Raw genomic sequence first — 19,678 nt, 5'->3', positions numbered from 1 at the left:
CATGTTCTTTTGAAGCCTGGACAAGTTACTTTGCCCATAATTTTCTCCAATATCACATAGATTGTTCTTTAAGTATACAGGTATATGTAGTATTGTTATTAATATTTGGGAAATTGTAGTCAACATGTAGGGGTGTTGGTATCGGCACAGGCTGATTATTTGCTTTTGGGATACAGTGGTGAGTATTCAACGCTCCAGAACAATACAAATATAACATAGCATACATGTATCTATTATTAACAACAGGTTCCAATTTTGAAAGATAACATAACTACAGTCCCGGTAATGAGAATTAGGGCAGAGACTGCCTGAAATGCAGATGTGGATTAAAATGCACTAAATATCAGTGTATGATGCACTCTAAAAATGGGTGCAAACTGGAGCCTCTTTGTCTCGTATTTGGAACCTCTAGAAAAATGGTTCCAACAAGGTTCTTTACATGCTCAAGAACCTTACACGGTTTAATAAAGAACCTAAGAAGGTTTTAGGGAACCATTAAAAGTTCGAAATGAGGGACAGGCATACATTAGAACCCTCTAAGAACCTTTATTTTTTATAAGAGTATGTGAGCCGGATGTGGAGTTCACTAGAATGATTGACAAAGTCTGAAAATTATAGTAATAATAACAATAATAACAACAACAACAAGCACTGCAAACAATATTAACCCTGCTTTAGCATGGCTACCCTGATCAGCTCTCTAGCACTTTAATTATTTTTCCTGGACAACAATGAAAATAACTCTTAAGTTCATTTTCATGATTTTAATTTCTTTTTCCAAAAAAAAAAGAGTTTCATTTAATCTGCAATCTTAATATTACACAGTGCAGGATACAATATTGTTTGGAGAAAACAGCTTATTTTCTCAAAATGACCTTTCCAAGTTTCATCAGGATGAGTGCTCACTAAAACTTTCAAATGAAGATGTTGCAAAGTTTCCCCGGCATAGCATCCTGGGGTATTCAAATTCTACAAAAGATACATTGCAGACATGGTATACATCGGGGGACTAGAATAGGTCACTGGGGGTCAAATTTGGAAATCGTTTGTCAGTTGACAATTGCACCAGTAACAACTACATGTACCAGCTAGTGAAAACGATTAATTTTAAAAACCTTGATGTTTCTCTGATTATACCAAGTATTGTGATTATTGTTTGGTTTATTACCTTTTTAGTATTACTAGTACTAACAAGAGTGTCGCTAGGGCGAGCACATAATACGCCCGCCTGTAACGCAGAAAATGGAGTTATTGGTCAAGCAAGAAAAGTGAAAGGTGGCGACTTGACCTTTGACCTAAAAATCAATAGGCTTAATGGGATCCATACTGGTATCATATTACAAACCAAATTATATGAGCCTAGGTTACATGTAGGTTAAACTGAAGTTATCACGATTACAAGGAATTAAGAAGGGTTAGATGAAAGCATTAGGACCTTGACCTTAGACCTTTTGACCTCAAAATCAATAGGCTTCCTGGGATCCATGCTCGTATCATACTCACCACATTATATGAGCCTAGGTTAAGTTAAACCATGGAGCTATTAATAGCTCCATGGTTGAACTAAAGTTATCGCGTTTACAAGGACTTCAGAAGGGAAAGATGACAACCTGTCACTGTGACCTTTGACCGTCTGACCTAAAAATCAATAGGCTTCCTGGGATCCATGCTGGTATCATACACACCATATTATATGAGCTTAGGTTAGGTTAAACTGAGTATCGTGTTTACGAGGAAAAGTTAATGGATGGACGTACAGACGGACGGACAGACACCGAGCGTGATACCATATATATGTAATACGTCCCATAGGATGGGCTTATAAAAAATCAGTCATCATGAACCATTATTAAAAAATGAAATTAATGCATTTTATATAACACAACATATGGGGCAGCTACTTATTTATGATGTCACTAATCAAAAACTTCAAATTCTAATAACTTTCTTAATATTCAATGGATTTCCCTTAAACCTTCAACAATATTTTTCATTATTTTTTTTTTGCTATTTTTACAACAAACTTTTTTTAGGGTAAACTTCCCTTTAGAACACCTATCAGATCAGTGCTTACATTGAGAACCTGCTTGCTCAGGTTAGCAACGTCTGTCGCAGCAGGTAAATCGCAAACCTCATTCCCGTCAAATCACCACAATGACTGGTTACCAAGTAGGCACATAATTGACTCTTCAGTGCCACAATTTCCTTCCAATAAGCCGTGACTCACGTCGTCACAGCGGCAGCACTCAGATGACTGCTGCCACCTTTGTTCTTCCTAAGCCCAGGATTATTCGGAGGAAGGGGTTGACATGATTCAAACGATCAAATTAGCATGATAGGGGTTACGCAGGTCACAGATGGGATTTTTTTTCTTCTTCAGGACAAGTGGCAGCAAGGATAGATTTGGATCAGGTTGAAAAGAGTTTAATGTTTCATGATTATCATGAAAAAAAGAAAAAAATTGGTATGACCACATAGAATTAGATATACACAAGCTGCAATTTACACAAACTGTAGTGTTTCTTTTCTTTCTTATCCTCTCCTTCCTTTTAATTTTTTCTTGCTTAGACTCTCCTCCTTCTCCCTCCTCTTTTTTTTTTTTTTTCTTTCTTTCTTTCTTTCTTTCTTTCTTTCTTTCTTTCTTTCTTTCTTTCTTTCTTTCTTTCTTTCTTTCTTTCTTTCTTTCTTTCTTTCTTTCTTTCTTTCTTTCTTTCTTTCTTTCTTTCTTTCTTTCTTTCTTTCTTTCTTTCTTTCTTTCTTTCTTCCTTTCTTTCTTTCTTTCTTTCTTTCTTTCCTTCTTCCTTCCTTCCTTCCTTTCTGTCTTTCTCCTTCTTCGTCTCCTCCTTCTCCTTCTCCTTCTCCTCCTTCTTCTTCTCCTTCATTTCTTCCTCCTCTCCTTCATTTCCTCCTCCTACTCCTTTACATCATTCTTTTCCTCGTTCTATCATTACAATGTATCACTATCATCAGTTTATCATTACATTCCTTTACCACAATACCATCATCATCTCCGTCGTCATCATCATCTTCCATTACAAAACATTATGTACAAGGACGAAGGAATGCTGTATACTATAAAGCATAAACAAATTTTTTTTTATATGCACGACCCTTCAAAAGGACATGCAATGAAATGCATGCAGTGCAACAAATAAAAAAGGAAAAACCCTATTCATAAACCTACACACATGTTCATAACATGCAGGGCTCACATTACATTTCCTTGACAAATTTCATACCAATCAATTACTGTATATCTTCAGATCAAAATAAAACACTCCTATTAATTCATTTAGAAAGTTATTCTACTTGCTCTACGACTGAGTGGATTTCCTTGTTGATCAGATTTCAGGAAGCTTAACAATTCAATGGCTTTAAAACCAAAACGTAATCTCTATTACTACTTGACGTGCACATGGCCACGTACAATGTGGCTACAGAAAGAAGTCAAGGAAATGGAGTCTTTTATCTTAATACATTTGTATACCGGTACTAGATGTAGCTGCTTTTATGATTCACTACTAGACAATTTAACAGTTTGGAATTCCTGTAAGAATCAATATGTAAAGGGGGAGGGGGTCATGGAGCAAATTATTCAGTGATTTCCACTATTTTTGGGGGGCCAATCATAAGCAAGGATTTTTTAGCTTGAACACCGTCTCCGGATTCAGTTGGATGGTTATGTACATGTAGTCGCCGCCATTTTTATTACGAAGATCATCGACGTAATTTGCATGCAAATGTCAATCATCAGCCAGTCGCGCAACACGTGCACACATTCACAATACATGTATACGCTACGCTGCTTTTGGCTACATCAGCATTGGTCCTTCTATGTTCTCCAAGGGGATCAATCACACATTGGTTTTCTTAATTGGTACAGGTTCATGCGCTTTTTCATAAACTTTAAACCACATTTGGAAATATTTTGTGAGCTCTGCTAAAAATAAATAATATGACTGCTATTTCATTTTAACAACAGGAAGTGCTTAAATTAAAAGTTAATGTTTGAATCATAATTTTTTTCTTGAAAGAATATTGCGGTATGAATGTTTTGAAAAGCAGAAGAAAATTGCATTCTAGTGGGCATACTTATAAGAACTTAATAGGTAAAGGGACAGAGACCTTGTTTGATTAGTTTAAGTTTGAGATCATGCATCTTCAAAGTTGATGTGGCATACATGTACATTATTGTTTTATTTTTCACTAAAGTAGGGCTTTTACGGTGACTGTAAAACGATCATGACAGTGTTTGATTTGCATAACAAAACATAACAAAATAAGAATAACAATATACCTAACCGTACATCTAGGTTTATGTGATCACTGAAAAGCTTTATCTGATTGGTGCGAAGCCATGAGAAAACTTCCTTCATTCCACAATCACGAAAATTTACCTGTTTTTTGATAAGCTTTCACTTGCTTCGTCAGACCTTTGTCATAGCTGTACACTGTAACAGCTGTAGGAGCTAGCGATGATGCTGCAGCACAAAGGTCTGATGAAGCTTGTTTAAAGGAGAATGAAACTCTTGGAGCAAGTTAGCTTTTGTGAAAGCAGAAAAATCAAAGAATAAGATCAACAAAAGTGTGAGTAAAATAGGACTAGCAATAGGAGAGTTATGAGCATTTGAATGTCGAGATCACTAATGCTATGGAGATCCTCCCATTGGCAATGCGACCAAGATCTATGATGTCACAGATGAACAACTCTCACCTTTGGACACTGAAAATATACCCCAAAACATCTCTTTTTGCTCATTCTAATCATATGACAAATGATTCATCAATTATATAATGTTGTGAAACGTCTGTACTTGTCCTCTCATAAAGAGAACACCTCACCTTGTGATAGACTCTATAAAAGTGAGAATATAAGTGAAATAAGTACTAAAGTAATGAGGGAGTTGTACGTGTGTGACATCACAGATCTTGGTCGCATTGCCAATTGGAGGATCTATATGGCATTAGTGATCTCAATATTCAAATGCTCATAACTTTCTTATTATTCATTCAATCTTCCTCAAACTTTCAACAATATGTTTCTTTGATTTTTCTCTTTGATATGGATTCAGCTGGTTTCAAGGGTTTCATTCTCCTTTAAGACAGGTATTATTTTTGCGGCTGTGGAATAACGTTTTCTCAAGTATAGGTTTATAGATTTTGTAAAGTTAGGTCTGATCAACAGTGTCTTTGTTTAAAGGCAGTGCTTCAGAGAAAAGATATAGAGATAAAAAAATTGAAATTCAAGAATTAGACATCATTTGTTTGCAAAAACAAATCCATGAATGATGAAATCATATTAAAGGGTATTTTAAAGAATGCATGCATGCACATATACAACACAAACTCAAAGTATGAAACTTGATTGTAAATTTAATTGTATTTATGTACCTGTACAGTACTGCCATACAAAGGCGTCAAATGTAAACCAAATAATGAATGTTCATTCGTGCAATGGACAAGATACTTCATTCGGTGAAAGATGAAATGAGTGATCCATTCAACTCCGCTACGCCTCATTGAATCGATCATTTCATCTTCCAGCTCATTAAGTATTTTGTCCATTGCACGAATGAAAAGAACATTCATTATTTGGTTTATATGACATCTAAAAATGGATTCTTTTTCATATGAAATTTATGAATTTCGATGCAAAATATGGTCATGCAGTGTGAGCTCGGTCTGCTGATTATCGCATATATATACAACATGTGCGCTTCAAACACAAGTGGTTTTGTGTGGTGCCTGCATGCAGTCTCGGTGTGCGCGTGCAATGGACAAAATCGTATGGATCCAAAATTGCAAGGTTGATGACGTCATTGTAAAATGGGTTGAATGATCGATATCAACAACCAATCAAATGACAAGGATCTATAGATGTCATATAAAATCTGTCATTCTATAAAACCAACAAAACAGAAAAAAAATATACATGTAATTCATTACAATTTACAAGTCACCACAGTGGTTGTTACATGAGAAATGTAGGTTACAAGACTAGTACAGTAATTACTGAGTTTCACTTTCTTTCTATATATAAATTTTATTTTGTTACACAGTTTGCTCACATTAGTATTAAGTATAATTAAGTCAAGTACTATTGGTTTTATGTTCAACTGTCTCCATGTTGCAGTACAGGATTTTTTACGATAGAGGGGGCATAGATGGGGGATGGAGGGAGTATCCAAGAGGGCATCCGGAGGCAAATGAAGGATTTATTTACTTATCTATCCATCCATCTACATCTATCTATCTATCTATCTATCTATCTATCTATCTATCTATCTATCTATCTATCTATCTATCTATCTATCTATCTATCTATCTATCTATCTATCTATCTATCTATCTATCTATCTATCTATCTATCTATCTATCTATCTATCTATCTATAGTATCTATCTATCTATCTATCTCCATCCATCCATCCATCCATCCATCCATCCATCCATCCATCCATCCATCCATCCATCCATCCATCCATCCATCCATCCATCCATCCATCCATCCATCCATCCATCCATCCATCCATCCATCCATCCATCCATCCATCCATCCATCCATCCATCCATCCATCCATCCATCCATCCATCCATCCATCCATCCATCCATCCATCCATCCATCCATCCATCCATCCATCCATCCATCCATCCATCTATCTATCTACACATGTACATGTATCTATTTATTTAAGGATGATGACGTCATTGTAAAATGGGCTGAATGATCAATATCAACAACCAATCAAATGACAAGGATCTATAGATATCATATAAAATCTGTAATTCTATAAAACCAACAAAACAGAAGAAAAATATACATGTAATTCATTACAAGTCACCACAGTGGTTGTGTATGAGAAATGTAGGTTACAAGACTAGTACAGTAACTACTGAGTTTCACTTTCTTTCTATTTATATAAATTTTATTTTGTTACACAGTTTGCTCACATTAGTATTGAGTATAATTAAAGGACAAGTCCACCCCAACAAAAGTTGATTTGAAAAAAAGGAGAAAAATCCAACAAGCAAAATACTGAAAATTTCATCAAAATCGGATGTAAAATAAGAAAGTTATGACATTTTAAACTGTCGCTTAATTTCACAAAACAGTTATATGCACATCCTGGTCGGTATGCAAATTGGCAGACTGATGACGTCACCCACTCACTATTTCTTTTGCATTTTATTATATGAAATATTCTAATTTTCTCCTCCTTGTCAAGTGAAACAAAGTTTCATTTCTCCCTGAACATGTGGAATTACCATTGTTTTAACAGTTTATGGTTAAAGGAGAATGAAACTCTTGGAGCAAGTTAGCTTTTGTGAAAGCAGAAAAATCAAAGAATAAGATCAACAAAAGTTTGAGTAAAATAGGACTAGCAATAGAAGAGTTACGAGCATTTGAATCTCGAGATCACTAATGCTATGGAGATCCTCATATTGGCAATGCGACCAAGATCTATGATGTCACAGATGAACAACTCTCCCCTTTTGGACACTGAAAATATACCCCAAAACATCTCTTTTTGCTCACTCTTATCATGTGATAAATGATTCATCAATGATATAATGTTGTGAAACCTCTGTACTTGTCCTCTCATAAAGAGAACACCTCACCTTGTGATAGACTCTATAAAAGTGAGAATATAAGTGAAATAAGTACTAAAGTAATGAGGGAGTTGTACGTGTGTGACATCACAGATCTTGGTCGCATTGCCAATGGGAGGATCTACATGGCATTAGTGATCTCGACATTCAAATGCTCATAACTTTCTTATTATTCATTCAATCTTCCTCAAACTTTCAACAATATGTTTCTTTGATTTTTCTCTCCGATATGGATTCAGCTGGTTTCAAGGGTTTCATTCTCCTTTAAGTTATTAAAGTTGGTCCTTCTTGTCAAATCAGTAAAAATTGAAATATTGTATTATTCAAACAATAAAAAACAAAAGAAATAGTGAGTGATGGACATTATCGACTCTCTCATTTGCATATCACTGAGTTGTGCATTTAACTGTTTTGTGAAAAATAAGCGAAACTTAAAAATGTCATAACTTTCTTATTTTACATCCGATTTCGATGAAATTTGCAATGTTATGTTTGTTTGATTTTTCTCTATCAATTCAAATCAACAATTTTCTGGGGTGGACTTTACATTTAAGCCAAGTACTATTGGTTTTATGTTCAACTGTCTCCATGTTGCAGTACAGGATAATTTACGATAGAGGGGGCATAGATAGGGGATGGAGGGAGTATCCAAGAGGGCATCCGGGGGCAAATGAAATCTATCTATCTTTCTATTTATCTATCTACCTACATCTATCTATATATCTATCTATCTACATACCTACATCTATCTATCTATCTTTCTACATACCTACAGGTCTATCTATCTATCTACCTACCTACCTACCTACCTACCTACATGTACCTACCTATCTATCTATCTACACATGTACATGTATCTATTTATTTATTTATTTATTCATCTATCTATTTATCAATTTATTAAGAATTATTTGAACATGATAGCCCTGTCTGTTTTCAAATACTGTTGTACTTGGGGGCCCTGTATAACATAAAACAAAACAAAATACAATCAATACAATCATATATATACAATACAAATTGAAAATACAAATTCTTAACATTAACAGATCCAGGGGGGGGGGGCAAAATAACCGTTGCCCTGTTAAGGTGCATAATACTTGACAGTCTGAAAATTGCCTATTCATATCATCTCCAAAGAAATAATTCATATTTCAGAGCATGGAGGAAGGGGAAGTAAGATGAAGAAAATGGGTATAAGTGAGGGCGAAGAGGGAACGGGGTGGGGATAGGCTGGAGGAGGAGGGGAAAATGTATGGGGATGGGTGGATGAGAAGGGTTGAAAGGAAGGGAAAATGAGTAGAGAGGGGTGAGTGAGAGTGAAGGGAGGGGGTAGAGAAAGGGAGGATGAGGCTGAGGGGGGGTAAAAAGAAGACAGGTAGGGGTTGAAGGAAAGGAGGGTGGGAGAGGAAGGGGTGGAGAAGGGAAGGAGGGGGGTGGGCGGGGCAAGTGGGAGCGAAGGAAGATGGAATGTGGAGGATGAGGGGGTGGGGGAGGGGGGGGGGGGTAAAGAGATGATTGGGGTGATGAAGGAGGAGGTTGAGGAGACAAGGGATGGGAGATTCATACTGAACAAAATTGGGTGAAGGTAGTACACTGTGTAGAGAGAATGTGTATTGGGGGACTGCTGAACTGGCGATTTTGAATCGTGCAACTCTCCTGTTATTCAGACCATGGATACTACGCATAAAATCGAGAATTCATCTCAAAGGGTCTGCTTTAGGTCGGTGTGAATGTAGAAATTATGCAGAGTATTTTTACCCTGAATAGGTAATATTCTGGTGATCGAGTCAGTCTGAATATGCATACTCATATCATCTAACACAAAGTACCCAGTAACATGTTATGAAATCTTAATTCTACCCCAGAAAGGTATGACAAATGTACCCACTGACTGTTCTCCTATTATAAGTTTGTTGAATCCCAACCTGTCATATGAACACTAATGCAACCACCTTTAATCACTTGAGATCTTTTGACGAAACAAGCCCTTGGATAAAATCATCAGTCCCCACCTGTCTGTGACTATTTTCATGCTACCTGGTCTATTTTTAGGATCTATTGTGGTGTAGCCGATTATTTAGATCAGGTGGATATTTCTTTAATAATTGGTAGGATTTTGAACTCGACTTTATGAAAGCTTGTCACAGGAACATGTATGTCCATTATACAGGCAAACTCTATTAAGAATCCATTGCATCATGTGAGCTAATTTGAAATTTGTGAATGACATCAATTAAAAGTTCTAAATCAAAACAATGGTACGTTGAAGAAGAATTAGTCTTTTTGTTCCACACTTACATGAAATATATGTTAAATTGTGGAAGAAACAATCTGATATTTATGGATACCGGTACTGTAAAATGTCACAATCATGTACATGTACATGTAATTTTCTCCCTATCACTAACAGTATTTTTTTCTTTTAAAGTATAAACCACTTCTCAAGCATGAAATTCAATTGTATTCAAACTTTCTGATATTGTTTGAAGGGCCTCCATTAGGAGAGGGATACATGTATGATAACATTGAATGAGAAAGGGTGATACAGTATTTTGGTTCAACGATTCCATTCAGATTTTGACAAAGAATCCATCAATGCAAAAGGGTCCAATGTAAAAATGGATTGTTGGAAAAGTAGAGCAATAATTGATATTGATTTTTTTTACCATCTAAATATTTTGAGAGGGTTTAAAGGGATGCGCCAGGCTGAAGATATTCATACATGTATTTCAATGAAAAGAGTAAAATTCAGAGCAAAATGCTGAAAATTTCATCAAAATCGGATAACAAATAATGAAGTTATTGAATTTTAAAGATTTGCATTATTCCAGTGAAACAGTTCTAGGCATGTCTTCATGATTATTCATTAGGTGGGCTGATGATGTCGTATCCCCACTTTTTGTATTTTATTATATGAAATTAGGTTTATTAAAAAAAACTTCTACCAAGAACTAAAAGAATTGGACTGACAACTGATAAGTGCACTAGTTATTTATTGCTGCAACTTACTTCATCATAATGGAGACACATCACTTTAATACACATTTATGAAAAAAATGAAACAATTATGATTGGATGTGATAACATAAGAAAAATAAAAGTGGGGATGTGACATCATCAGCCCACCTAATGAATATTCATGAAGACATGCCTAGAACTGTTTCACCGGAATAATGCAAATCTTTAAAATTCAATAGCTTTGTTATTTGTTACCTGATTTTGATGAAATTTTCAGCATTTTGCTCTGAATTTTACTCTACTTAGTTAGATATATCTCCAGCCCAAAGTATCCCTTCAATGATGCAGAGATAAAGGACTTTATGTGAGAGAGATTGAAACAGGAATCATGTGACGATTGCGAATCTGTGATCAATGGTAAGTTGGTAACGTGACCGTGGCTGATAAAAATGACAATATTCTTCCACTTGATAGGAAACAATTTCCTCTAGAATACAAAACAAAAAAAACACTTACACTTGAAAAGTGTTTATAGCACACTTCATAATTCATGATTATAATATTGGCCTTATCAGATTTTTTTTGTGTTGGTAATAATATTACCATCAAAGGTCATTGCTGTATATCTTACCGATGATACAGAAAATGAAAAAAATGTGTTCAAATTGTCATCCTATCCGTCTTAATCATCTCTGCACTTTTCACTTCCAAAAGATCACTTTTAATGAGTGACATTTGGACACGGTGTCAAGCCCCCCAACTCTGGTTCATCCAAAAGGAAATATGTAATTTCTACAATTGCACGTGCTTCTAAAAATATTTCCATTTCTAAATTTGGCGGGGGCTATTATTAGCAAAGATGAGGAATAAGTGGTGATCTTGTCTCATAAGCATCCTCAATTTCCTCTATTCACAATCCAACATTCTTTGATGACTCGGGGATACTTTTACAGAAATGTCTTCTTCTTGGGGAAAGATTTATAATTCAAGGGGAAATATAGAGTTGATTTGAACAGATTGAGGGGGAAAGTAAAAGTGGATGAGTGATATTTAGCTAAATTCTTAATTTTTAATCCAACAAATTATTTATTAATCAAAATAAACATACTACATGTGGGTAAACATAATTCCATACCTGTTTTTACACATCAATAGGCCAAGTGTATTCTTTTGAGAGCCTCTCGTCCTTTAAAATTACACTTCTTTAAGAGTATAGAATTCCATGCAGGGGTTAAAAAGACTTGCACTAATCTAAACTTCTAACAATATTCAGGAATTCAGGAGGGTCAGCCAGTTATCTGTGGACCCCAGATAAAAGCTACAATTTTTGTTCCTCTTGCATTATACATGTACAGTGTACATGTGGTCAATCCAGGGGTCTCTCTCTTACAACTTTAAACAGATCTTAAAGGAGAATGAAACCCTTGAAACCAGCTAAATCCATATCAAAGAGAAAAATCAAAGAAACATATTGTTGAAAGTTTGAGGAAGATTGAATAAATAATAAGAAAGTTATGAGCATTTGAATATTGAGATCACTAATGCCACGTAGATCTTCCTATTGGCAATGCGACCAAGATCTGTGATGTCACACACGTACAACTCCCTCATTACTTTCGTACTTATTTCACTTATATTCTCACTTTTATAGAGTCTATCACAAGGTGATGTGTTCTTTTTATGAGAGGACAAGTACAGAGGTTTCACACCATTATATCATTGATGAATCGTTTGTCATATGATTAGAATGAGCAAAAAGAGATGTTTTGGGTATATTTTCAGTGTCCAAAAGGGGAGAGTTGTTCATCTGTGACATCATAGATCTTGGTCGCATTGCCAATGGGAGGATCTCCATAGCATTAGTGATCTCGACATTCAAATGCTCATAACTCTTCTATTGCTAGTCCTATTTTACTCAAACTTTTGTTGATCTTATTCTTTGATTTTTCTGCTTTCACAAAAGCTAACTTGCTCCAAGAGTTTCATTCTCCTTTAAGTAATCCATGACACCGTTCTCACTACTGTCCTAAAACTAGTTTAGTGGAAAACTGGAAACTAGTTTAACGTGTAGTGAGAACGGTCGAAGCAATCTTCCAGACCGGTTCAGAAAACCACCTCACGATGTAGTTTTCAAGATCGCTTTGCCTTGTTAAACTTGTTTAAGCGTGAGGACACAACCATTCTTCGGGAAGCGATCTTCGCACATTTTGAGCGCGATACGCTTCACGACAGGTGTAGAATGCCTACGCTGCAGTTTTTAATTTCACACGAAACGTGTCACCCCACTGACAGCATTTCCATAGCAACAGGATCGCTTTACGTGAAGTGATTTTGAAAACCACTTTCTTGTGATCAAGTGGGAATGCTAGCAAAGCGATCTTTCCTGAATCTGTTTCCAGTAAACTATTTTAGATAGCGTAATGAGTACGGCCTGACATGTTTACACATGTGTGACACTGTACCTGTTGTAGTTTTCACACTTAATTCCCAAATCACAGGAATGTATTATACATCATACATACATTTTTTCATTGTTCAGGTCAGTTTATCTACAGCGTACACGTACATGTACTTCATGCATTCGAACCTGACCATCTTTAGATTGGAAAAAAAAAAAGGGAGAAAGAGGAAAGAAAAGGGAAATAAGAGAAAGGGGGAAAGAAAGAAAGAAAGAAAGAAAGAAAGAAAGAAAGAAAGAAAGAAAGAAAGAAAGAAAGAAAGAAAGAAAGAAAGAAAGAAAGAAAGAAAGAAAGAAAGAAAGAAAGAAAGAAAGAAAGAAAGAAAGAAAGAAAGAAAGAAAGAAAGAAAGAAAGAAAGAAAGAAAGAAAGAAAGAAAGGAAGAAAACTGAGAGAAAGTTAGAAAGATGGAGAGAAAGAGGGAAAGAAAGAGAAACTTTGGATAGATAGAAAGAAAGAAAGAGAGAGAGAGAAGAAAGAAAGAAAGGGGAACTTAGAAAACAGGAAGGAATGAATGAAGGAATAAAGAAAGTTAGAAAGAAAGGAGGGAAAGAAGGAAATAAGGAAGGAAGAAATTAAGAAAAGGGAAAGAGGTAGAATGAGGAGAATAAGGAATAAGAAGAAGGAGGAGCAGGAGGAGAAGAGGAAGAAGAAGGAGAAGGATGAGAAGAAGAAGAAGAAGAAGAAGAAGAAGAAGAAGAAGAAGAAGAAGAAGAAGAAGAGGAAAAAGAAGAAGAAGAGGAAAAAGAAGAAGAAGAGGCAAAAGAAGAAGAAGAAGAAAAGGAAGAAGAAAGAAAGAAAAAAGAAGGGAGAAGAAGAGGAAGAGGAAGAAAGAAGAAGAGGAAGAGAGAAGAAGGAAAAAGAAGTGAAAGAAGAAGAAGAAGAAGAAATAATAATAAGAAGAATTTTTACTCTTCCAATACTGTATAAACATGCAGAGAGTCTAGAAAAAGTAATTCAAAAAGTCATGAAAAATGATTGGTAGTCTGAACTGTTTGGTTTACATGAAAATTCACTGTGCAAGCCAAAACTGGACATTTTAGGCACCTTTTGGTAAATATGAAATCACGAACAGGATGCGGATATCTAAACAAATAATTATTGTGAGCTCAGAGTGTAAGCCACTTTTTTTTATACCAACGTGAAAAGGGGACAAAAGGAAAGGTATTTGTGAATATTGATATCTGAGATATAAAAGTGACAAATGGAGAAAACAAATTAAATGATCACCTGCCTGGTAAAACATGATGATGTACAGGAATTTTGCATAGTAAGGTATTAAAATATTTACTGAATATCTGATCCAAATAATAATGCATGCATTCATTGCAATGTCTGCTTGTTCAATGAAAATGATGCAGTGATCTAGTAAATATTGTTGCAGTTTGAATAGCTTTTATGCATGTCAATAGAAAGGATAGGCCTAAAAAAAAATTGGTGCCATTTTAAAAAAATAAATCAATTACCATAGAACCTCTATACAGTGTGAATCAGTAAAAAGTTTAAACTTTGAAAAAGTCCTGGGAATTGAAAAATATACAATATGGGGATATTTTTTTTCTTCACATTATTGGGTTCGGGTCTCATTTATCAAATGAAAATTAAAAAATTGACAGAATGTTACAATTGAGTGAGCACTGTCCATTTAAATTGTAAAGCTTGCAGAAATTGGTTTGCGCAGAAATGCTCATTTTCATGCAGTGTTGTGGAAAAAAGGCGAAAACAAACTGACCATGCAGTACATTTCTTTTGCATTTTAGCAAAGTGAAATAAAACAGATCTATAGGCCTACACTGTACATTTAAACATTTTGTATTAAACAACTTTGCCACCCAAATTAACATTTTAACCCTTGGTATTACAGCACAACCTTTACCTTTTTGAGCCAGCTGGATCTGAGGACATACATACTGAATGGAAACAAAAGTTTATTTCAGACATCTTCAGCATTCTTTCACTAAGTTTTTATCATAGTGAGACAACATTTAATATAAATTTCATTTAATACTTGTTTCTCTACACTTTTCCCAAGCTTGACAATGATTAACAAAACGAAAATCAAACCTAAGCCAATTCATGTGAATCACAGCTCCATGTAAACTTACAGCTGTATCATCACAATGGCTTCGGTTTGTGGGGAGGGGAGGGGGCGCAATGGCGCTCTATGAAGTGTTTAGAGCAAGGAAACAAATTATTGGTAAAAGATATATCTTCAATCAATCTTCCTAGCTAAAGTCCATGTGTTCTGCATGATTAGCGTCTACTTCTATTCATATAACTATTTTCAAGTTCCGCGCAAATCATTTTTCACGATCTTTCAAAAGTGATGCTCACTCAAGCGGACAGATTTTTGACAATTTCGTAAAAAGAGAACTGTACCAACGTTCAAATGTGGAAAAAGCTTCAGGATTAAAATGTACAATTTTACAGGATTATCTTTTTCTTTTGATACGCACTGTACATTCCAGTGTTTTTTCTTCCTCTGTTTTAATTTTTTTACAGAAATTATTACCTTTATTACAAATATACAATTTTACAGGAATATTTCTCAGTGCAAACTTTTTTGATACGCACTGTACATTCCATCAAGTAAAATCCTATACTGCCATTGTAATTTTTCTGATCAAACGCACATAAAAAACATCAGTATAGTCTATAGAAATGTTTTCTACCAATGTACATGTATTTTATTGTTTTTTATATCTTATGCTGCAATTTTTTTTTCCTTTGTTTTTATTTTTTAACAGAAATTATTACCTTACCTTACGTTACCACAAATACAGGAAGAATGCTGTATCAGCAGTGAAGATTCCAGGTTCTTATCAGCTTTAATCATGCTCCAATATTATTATAAGCAAGGCTCCACATTAACTTTTTTTGGTGGTGGCCCGTTCGGGCCACCAAAACCTTCAATTAATTTTTTTTGGTGGCCCGATATGAAAGTTTGGTGGCCCGAAAAATATAAAGAAAAACATTAAAAATGAATAAATGGGTATAAATGGTTTAACCACTGTAAAAAAAAATGAAAGAAAATAATAAGTTATAACGGCAAAAAAAAGTGTGAGAAAACTCCTTCCCTATATTTGCCAAAATGTTGGAAAAATTCACATTTCATATTAATGAAATGCCTTCCCAAAGTATTTATTTTCTCAAGAGTTGTTTAACCCTAACCAGGCCGGGCTTTTTTGGCTGTTCTGTGGCCGGGGGGGGGGGGGGGGGGGGTTGATTCAACCCCCCCCCTGAGATCTTGGCCGCCGATAGCGCGAGCGCCGCAAAAATTTGCACGCTGGTAGTGTGTGATGTAATCTACAAGGCTGTATGGTAAAATTTTCCAAAATAATGAGATTTTATTTTATATGAATTAATTATGCTAATTTATGTGTAAATCATACTTTTTGCTCTAATTCACTAAATAAAGCTCCTAGAATGTTAATTTTTGGTAAAAATATTCTGTGTAGCATTCTTAACAATGGCAATTGAAAAAAACTTTGGTTTGGAAATCAATTTCTTATGTATTTTATTGTTTTATGAATTTCTTATGTATTTCATTGTTTTTCAACCTTTTGTTTTTCCTTGTTTTTTTCACCAGATTTATTGCACAACCTTTTTGAAGCATAATTATGCTAAAATCAATTGCTTTCAGCTGTTTAAAGTAAAAATAATCATATCTTTATGAATAAGATGAGAAAACTCAATTTGCATTGACTTTGTACACAAAATCACGTTTTGGAACAATTTTTGGTCTGACATGCACTTACAAAATGTTGCGTAATTTCGGAACCGCGTACCCGGGCGTCGTAAATTTGGTCTCAAAAGATTCGTGAGACTTAAAAGTATAAACTCTGTGAGTGGCGCGGTCAAAAAATTTCGCGCGGCAGAATGATCGCAGAAAATGTTGAGGGGGGGTTGATTCAACCCCCCCCCCCCCGGCCATTTTAGGGTTAAGAAGTCATTTATAAACAAGAAAGAAAGTAACTGTCTGTTTATGTTTGGCTAGAAAAGACTGGAAAAGACACAGCTTCGAAAGAAACCAAGTAACAACATACATACAAATGCACACGTGGGACTGTGATGTACTCACCTATGTGTTTTTATGTGTATTATTTTCATTTGGAAATCGGTCTTTTTGAGTCATAAGAGAGGTCATGATTCCTCTTTTTAATGCTTGCAAATAATCAGGATACACCAGATTTTAGCAAAAAGGTCTGTAGAAGGTCATTTCATTGGTGTAAAATGTGACTTTGACTTGGATTTCACAGTTCTGTGGAAGATTTCTTAGCAGCAACATTTCGTATTGCAGCTCCCTGAGTCTGAATAGGCTGCTAAAGCACAGCTGCTTCAAGCATGCAAAGCTCACGCCAGCCGGCCGGCGCGGCCGGCTGGATAAAAGCTACTTAATGCTATAGCGGTAGTCCAACTTTGTGTGTGTGTTTGTGTGTAGATCAACAAAAAGGGCGCATGACGAACTGGCTTGCTATTTGAACTGTAGAAGGTTGATAAATGCATGCAAAATGGGGAGAAAAATTGCGCTATTTTGAAAATTATTGGTTGCCCGATTCGGGCCACCAAAACTTAATATTTTTTCAATAATGGTTGCCCGAGGTGAATTTCTGGTGGCCCCGGGCCACCGGGCCACCGCTAATGTCGAGCCTTGTTATAAGTTTAAGGGGGCAATGGGGCAAGCAGGTGATAATTGACTTCTTTACATATCTATCTATATCTAAGAGTACTCGGAATCATAATGGCTGTCTCTCTAGTGTCGGTCTAGCCTGATTTTAAAGGTGTCTAGTGTGGGAGCTTCGACGACCTCAGCTGGGAGAGAGTTCCAGTTATATTTGACTATTTGGTGACTAAAAGCTTGTTTTCTCACATTTGTTCTGCATCTTGGCTTTACAAGCTTGAAGGTAAGGTAAATGCAAAGTTTCACTTTCATGTGTACACGTACCTCAAGAGTAAAATGCCAGTTTTATATTTGTTAATATACATTGTATGTTGCTTAAACTGAAACACTTGACAGAGGAGGGGAGGATGAAGGAGAAGAAAGAAAGAGAAGAGGGGTGTGGATAAAGAAAAGAGTTTTAATTTAATTAGTTAGACTGTTAGGAAGAAAATACTCCACTTGAGAAATTAAAGTAAAAAAAAAACAATGATTAATCTGAAATCACATCCACGTATATCAACAACACACAAAACAAGACTCTATATATGCTGTGTTTTTTTAAACACATTTTTTGGGGGGAAAAAACAGGTGTTACCATGTTTTGAAATACAGCATTTAAAACATGCGAACCCTGCTATAGCCTATACAGAGAAAAAAAAAATATTCTCAGACAGCCAGCTCCCTGGCCCCCCACCCTCGCTGCCACCTTTTCCTCCCCATCCTGTTGTCAGTAAGGCTATATTCATGTATGTTTCACTTTACTTTTTAATGTTAGGTTGACATCTAGGCCCTTCTTTCGCGCTTTACTGGAGAATTTTCTTACCTGTGGAGCGGTGTTGTCCGACCAAATCGTCTTGAGCAAGCAGGTGGAGTAAGCCCCTTGCAAAATACAGTGAGTTTCGTCGGGAGCCCATTAGAGCCCAGACGATAATAGTTTATGAGTTGGTCCAGTCCCTGAAACAGGGGCCCGTTGTCTATTTTATAATAAAAGTCCCCCATGCACTGAATCTGAAAATGTTGCGGCGCCCCGTTGTGCATGATTGAGACAACATAATCTCCGCTCCGACTTGTGCTCTCTCGCACCAAGAATGTCCCCTCTCCCGACCCATTGTCCCGTAGAATATGTACGGCTATGTCCCTTGTTATACGGCCATGGAACCAGAAGAGGTCCTTTTCCTCATCTTTGGCTGCGGCCGCATCGCTGATGAGATACTCCGACAAGGAGGCACCGCGCTTCGAAAGAATCTCTCGCAGCGGCGGCGAGTCTTTCCTTATGGAGCTAACTTCCGGGTACAGGTCCCCGTACTCGTCCTCGGGAGTGAACAGTCCCTGCACCGTACCGCGGGGCCGAGAAGTCCGGCTGAATCCACCGCCGATAGTGTCCATTTTTTCTGCACTTGCACACAACTTAGGTCCAAAAAACAAAAATTAACACGACCTACTGTACGTTACAAACATATAACAGTCGCTGTCATTCGTTTCAGTTCAAGCCATGATCACGAATTTCACCAAAACATGAAATGGATTTCCCTTTCATTCACGAAAATACGATTCTACACAAACTGCATGCACAATATGTGTGGAGTTATTTCCGCATTAGCGATAAATGTTTACTCGGACTCTATTGCTCAAGCATCTTTAGCGACCAAAAAGACTTCCGCTACTGCTAACTAAGCTCACAAAATAAAAGACATCCTGCTTATGGTGTCTTCCGAAATGAAAACAATCATTTTTATTTGCCATTTCAGATTTCCATACAGATATAATTACAATTTTAATTTAGGGAATAAATCATTGGGGTTTTCTTTGTCTTAAATGTTTGAGAATGAGAGAGGAAGGAAAAAAAAACTATAGCTATCCGCCTATCGATCTCAATATAGGAAAGCATGCCACCCCTAATTCATGACGTACGTGTACGTGTTTATTACTTATGCTTTCGTTATTATTTTATTCATTTATTTGGTTGTTTTTATTTTGTTTATTTCTGCT

The 19,678-nt window shown here is 36.0% G+C and overlaps 1 protein-coding gene across 1 annotated transcript; it reads right to left on the bottom strand.

The window, feature by feature from the left end:
- Positions 1-18,508: 18,508 nt before the first annotated feature.
- LOC129279179 (tyrosine-protein kinase HTK16-like) lies at positions 18,509-19,075 on the bottom strand. Its single transcript, XM_054915282.2, has one exon. The coding sequence runs from the start codon at positions 19,073-19,075 to the stop codon at positions 18,509-18,511; it is 567 nt and encodes a 188-aa protein (XP_054771257.2).
- Between the last annotated feature and the right edge of the window lie 603 nt (positions 19,076-19,678).

Source organism: Lytechinus pictus, chromosome 16 (genome assembly GCF_037042905.1).
Source record: "Lytechinus pictus isolate F3 Inbred chromosome 16, Lp3.0, whole genome shotgun sequence".
Classification (NCBI taxonomy): Eukaryota; Metazoa; Echinodermata; class Echinoidea; order Temnopleuroida; family Toxopneustidae; genus Lytechinus; species Lytechinus pictus.
The sequence above is the reverse complement of the archived record's forward strand: the minus strand, read 5'-3'. Positions and strand labels throughout refer to the sequence as shown.

Coding starts and splice junctions, on each gene's coding strand:
- LOC129279179 (XM_054915282.2), bottom strand. CDS start 19,075: ATGGACACTATCGGCGGTGGATTCAGCCGGACTTCTCGGCCCCGCGGT.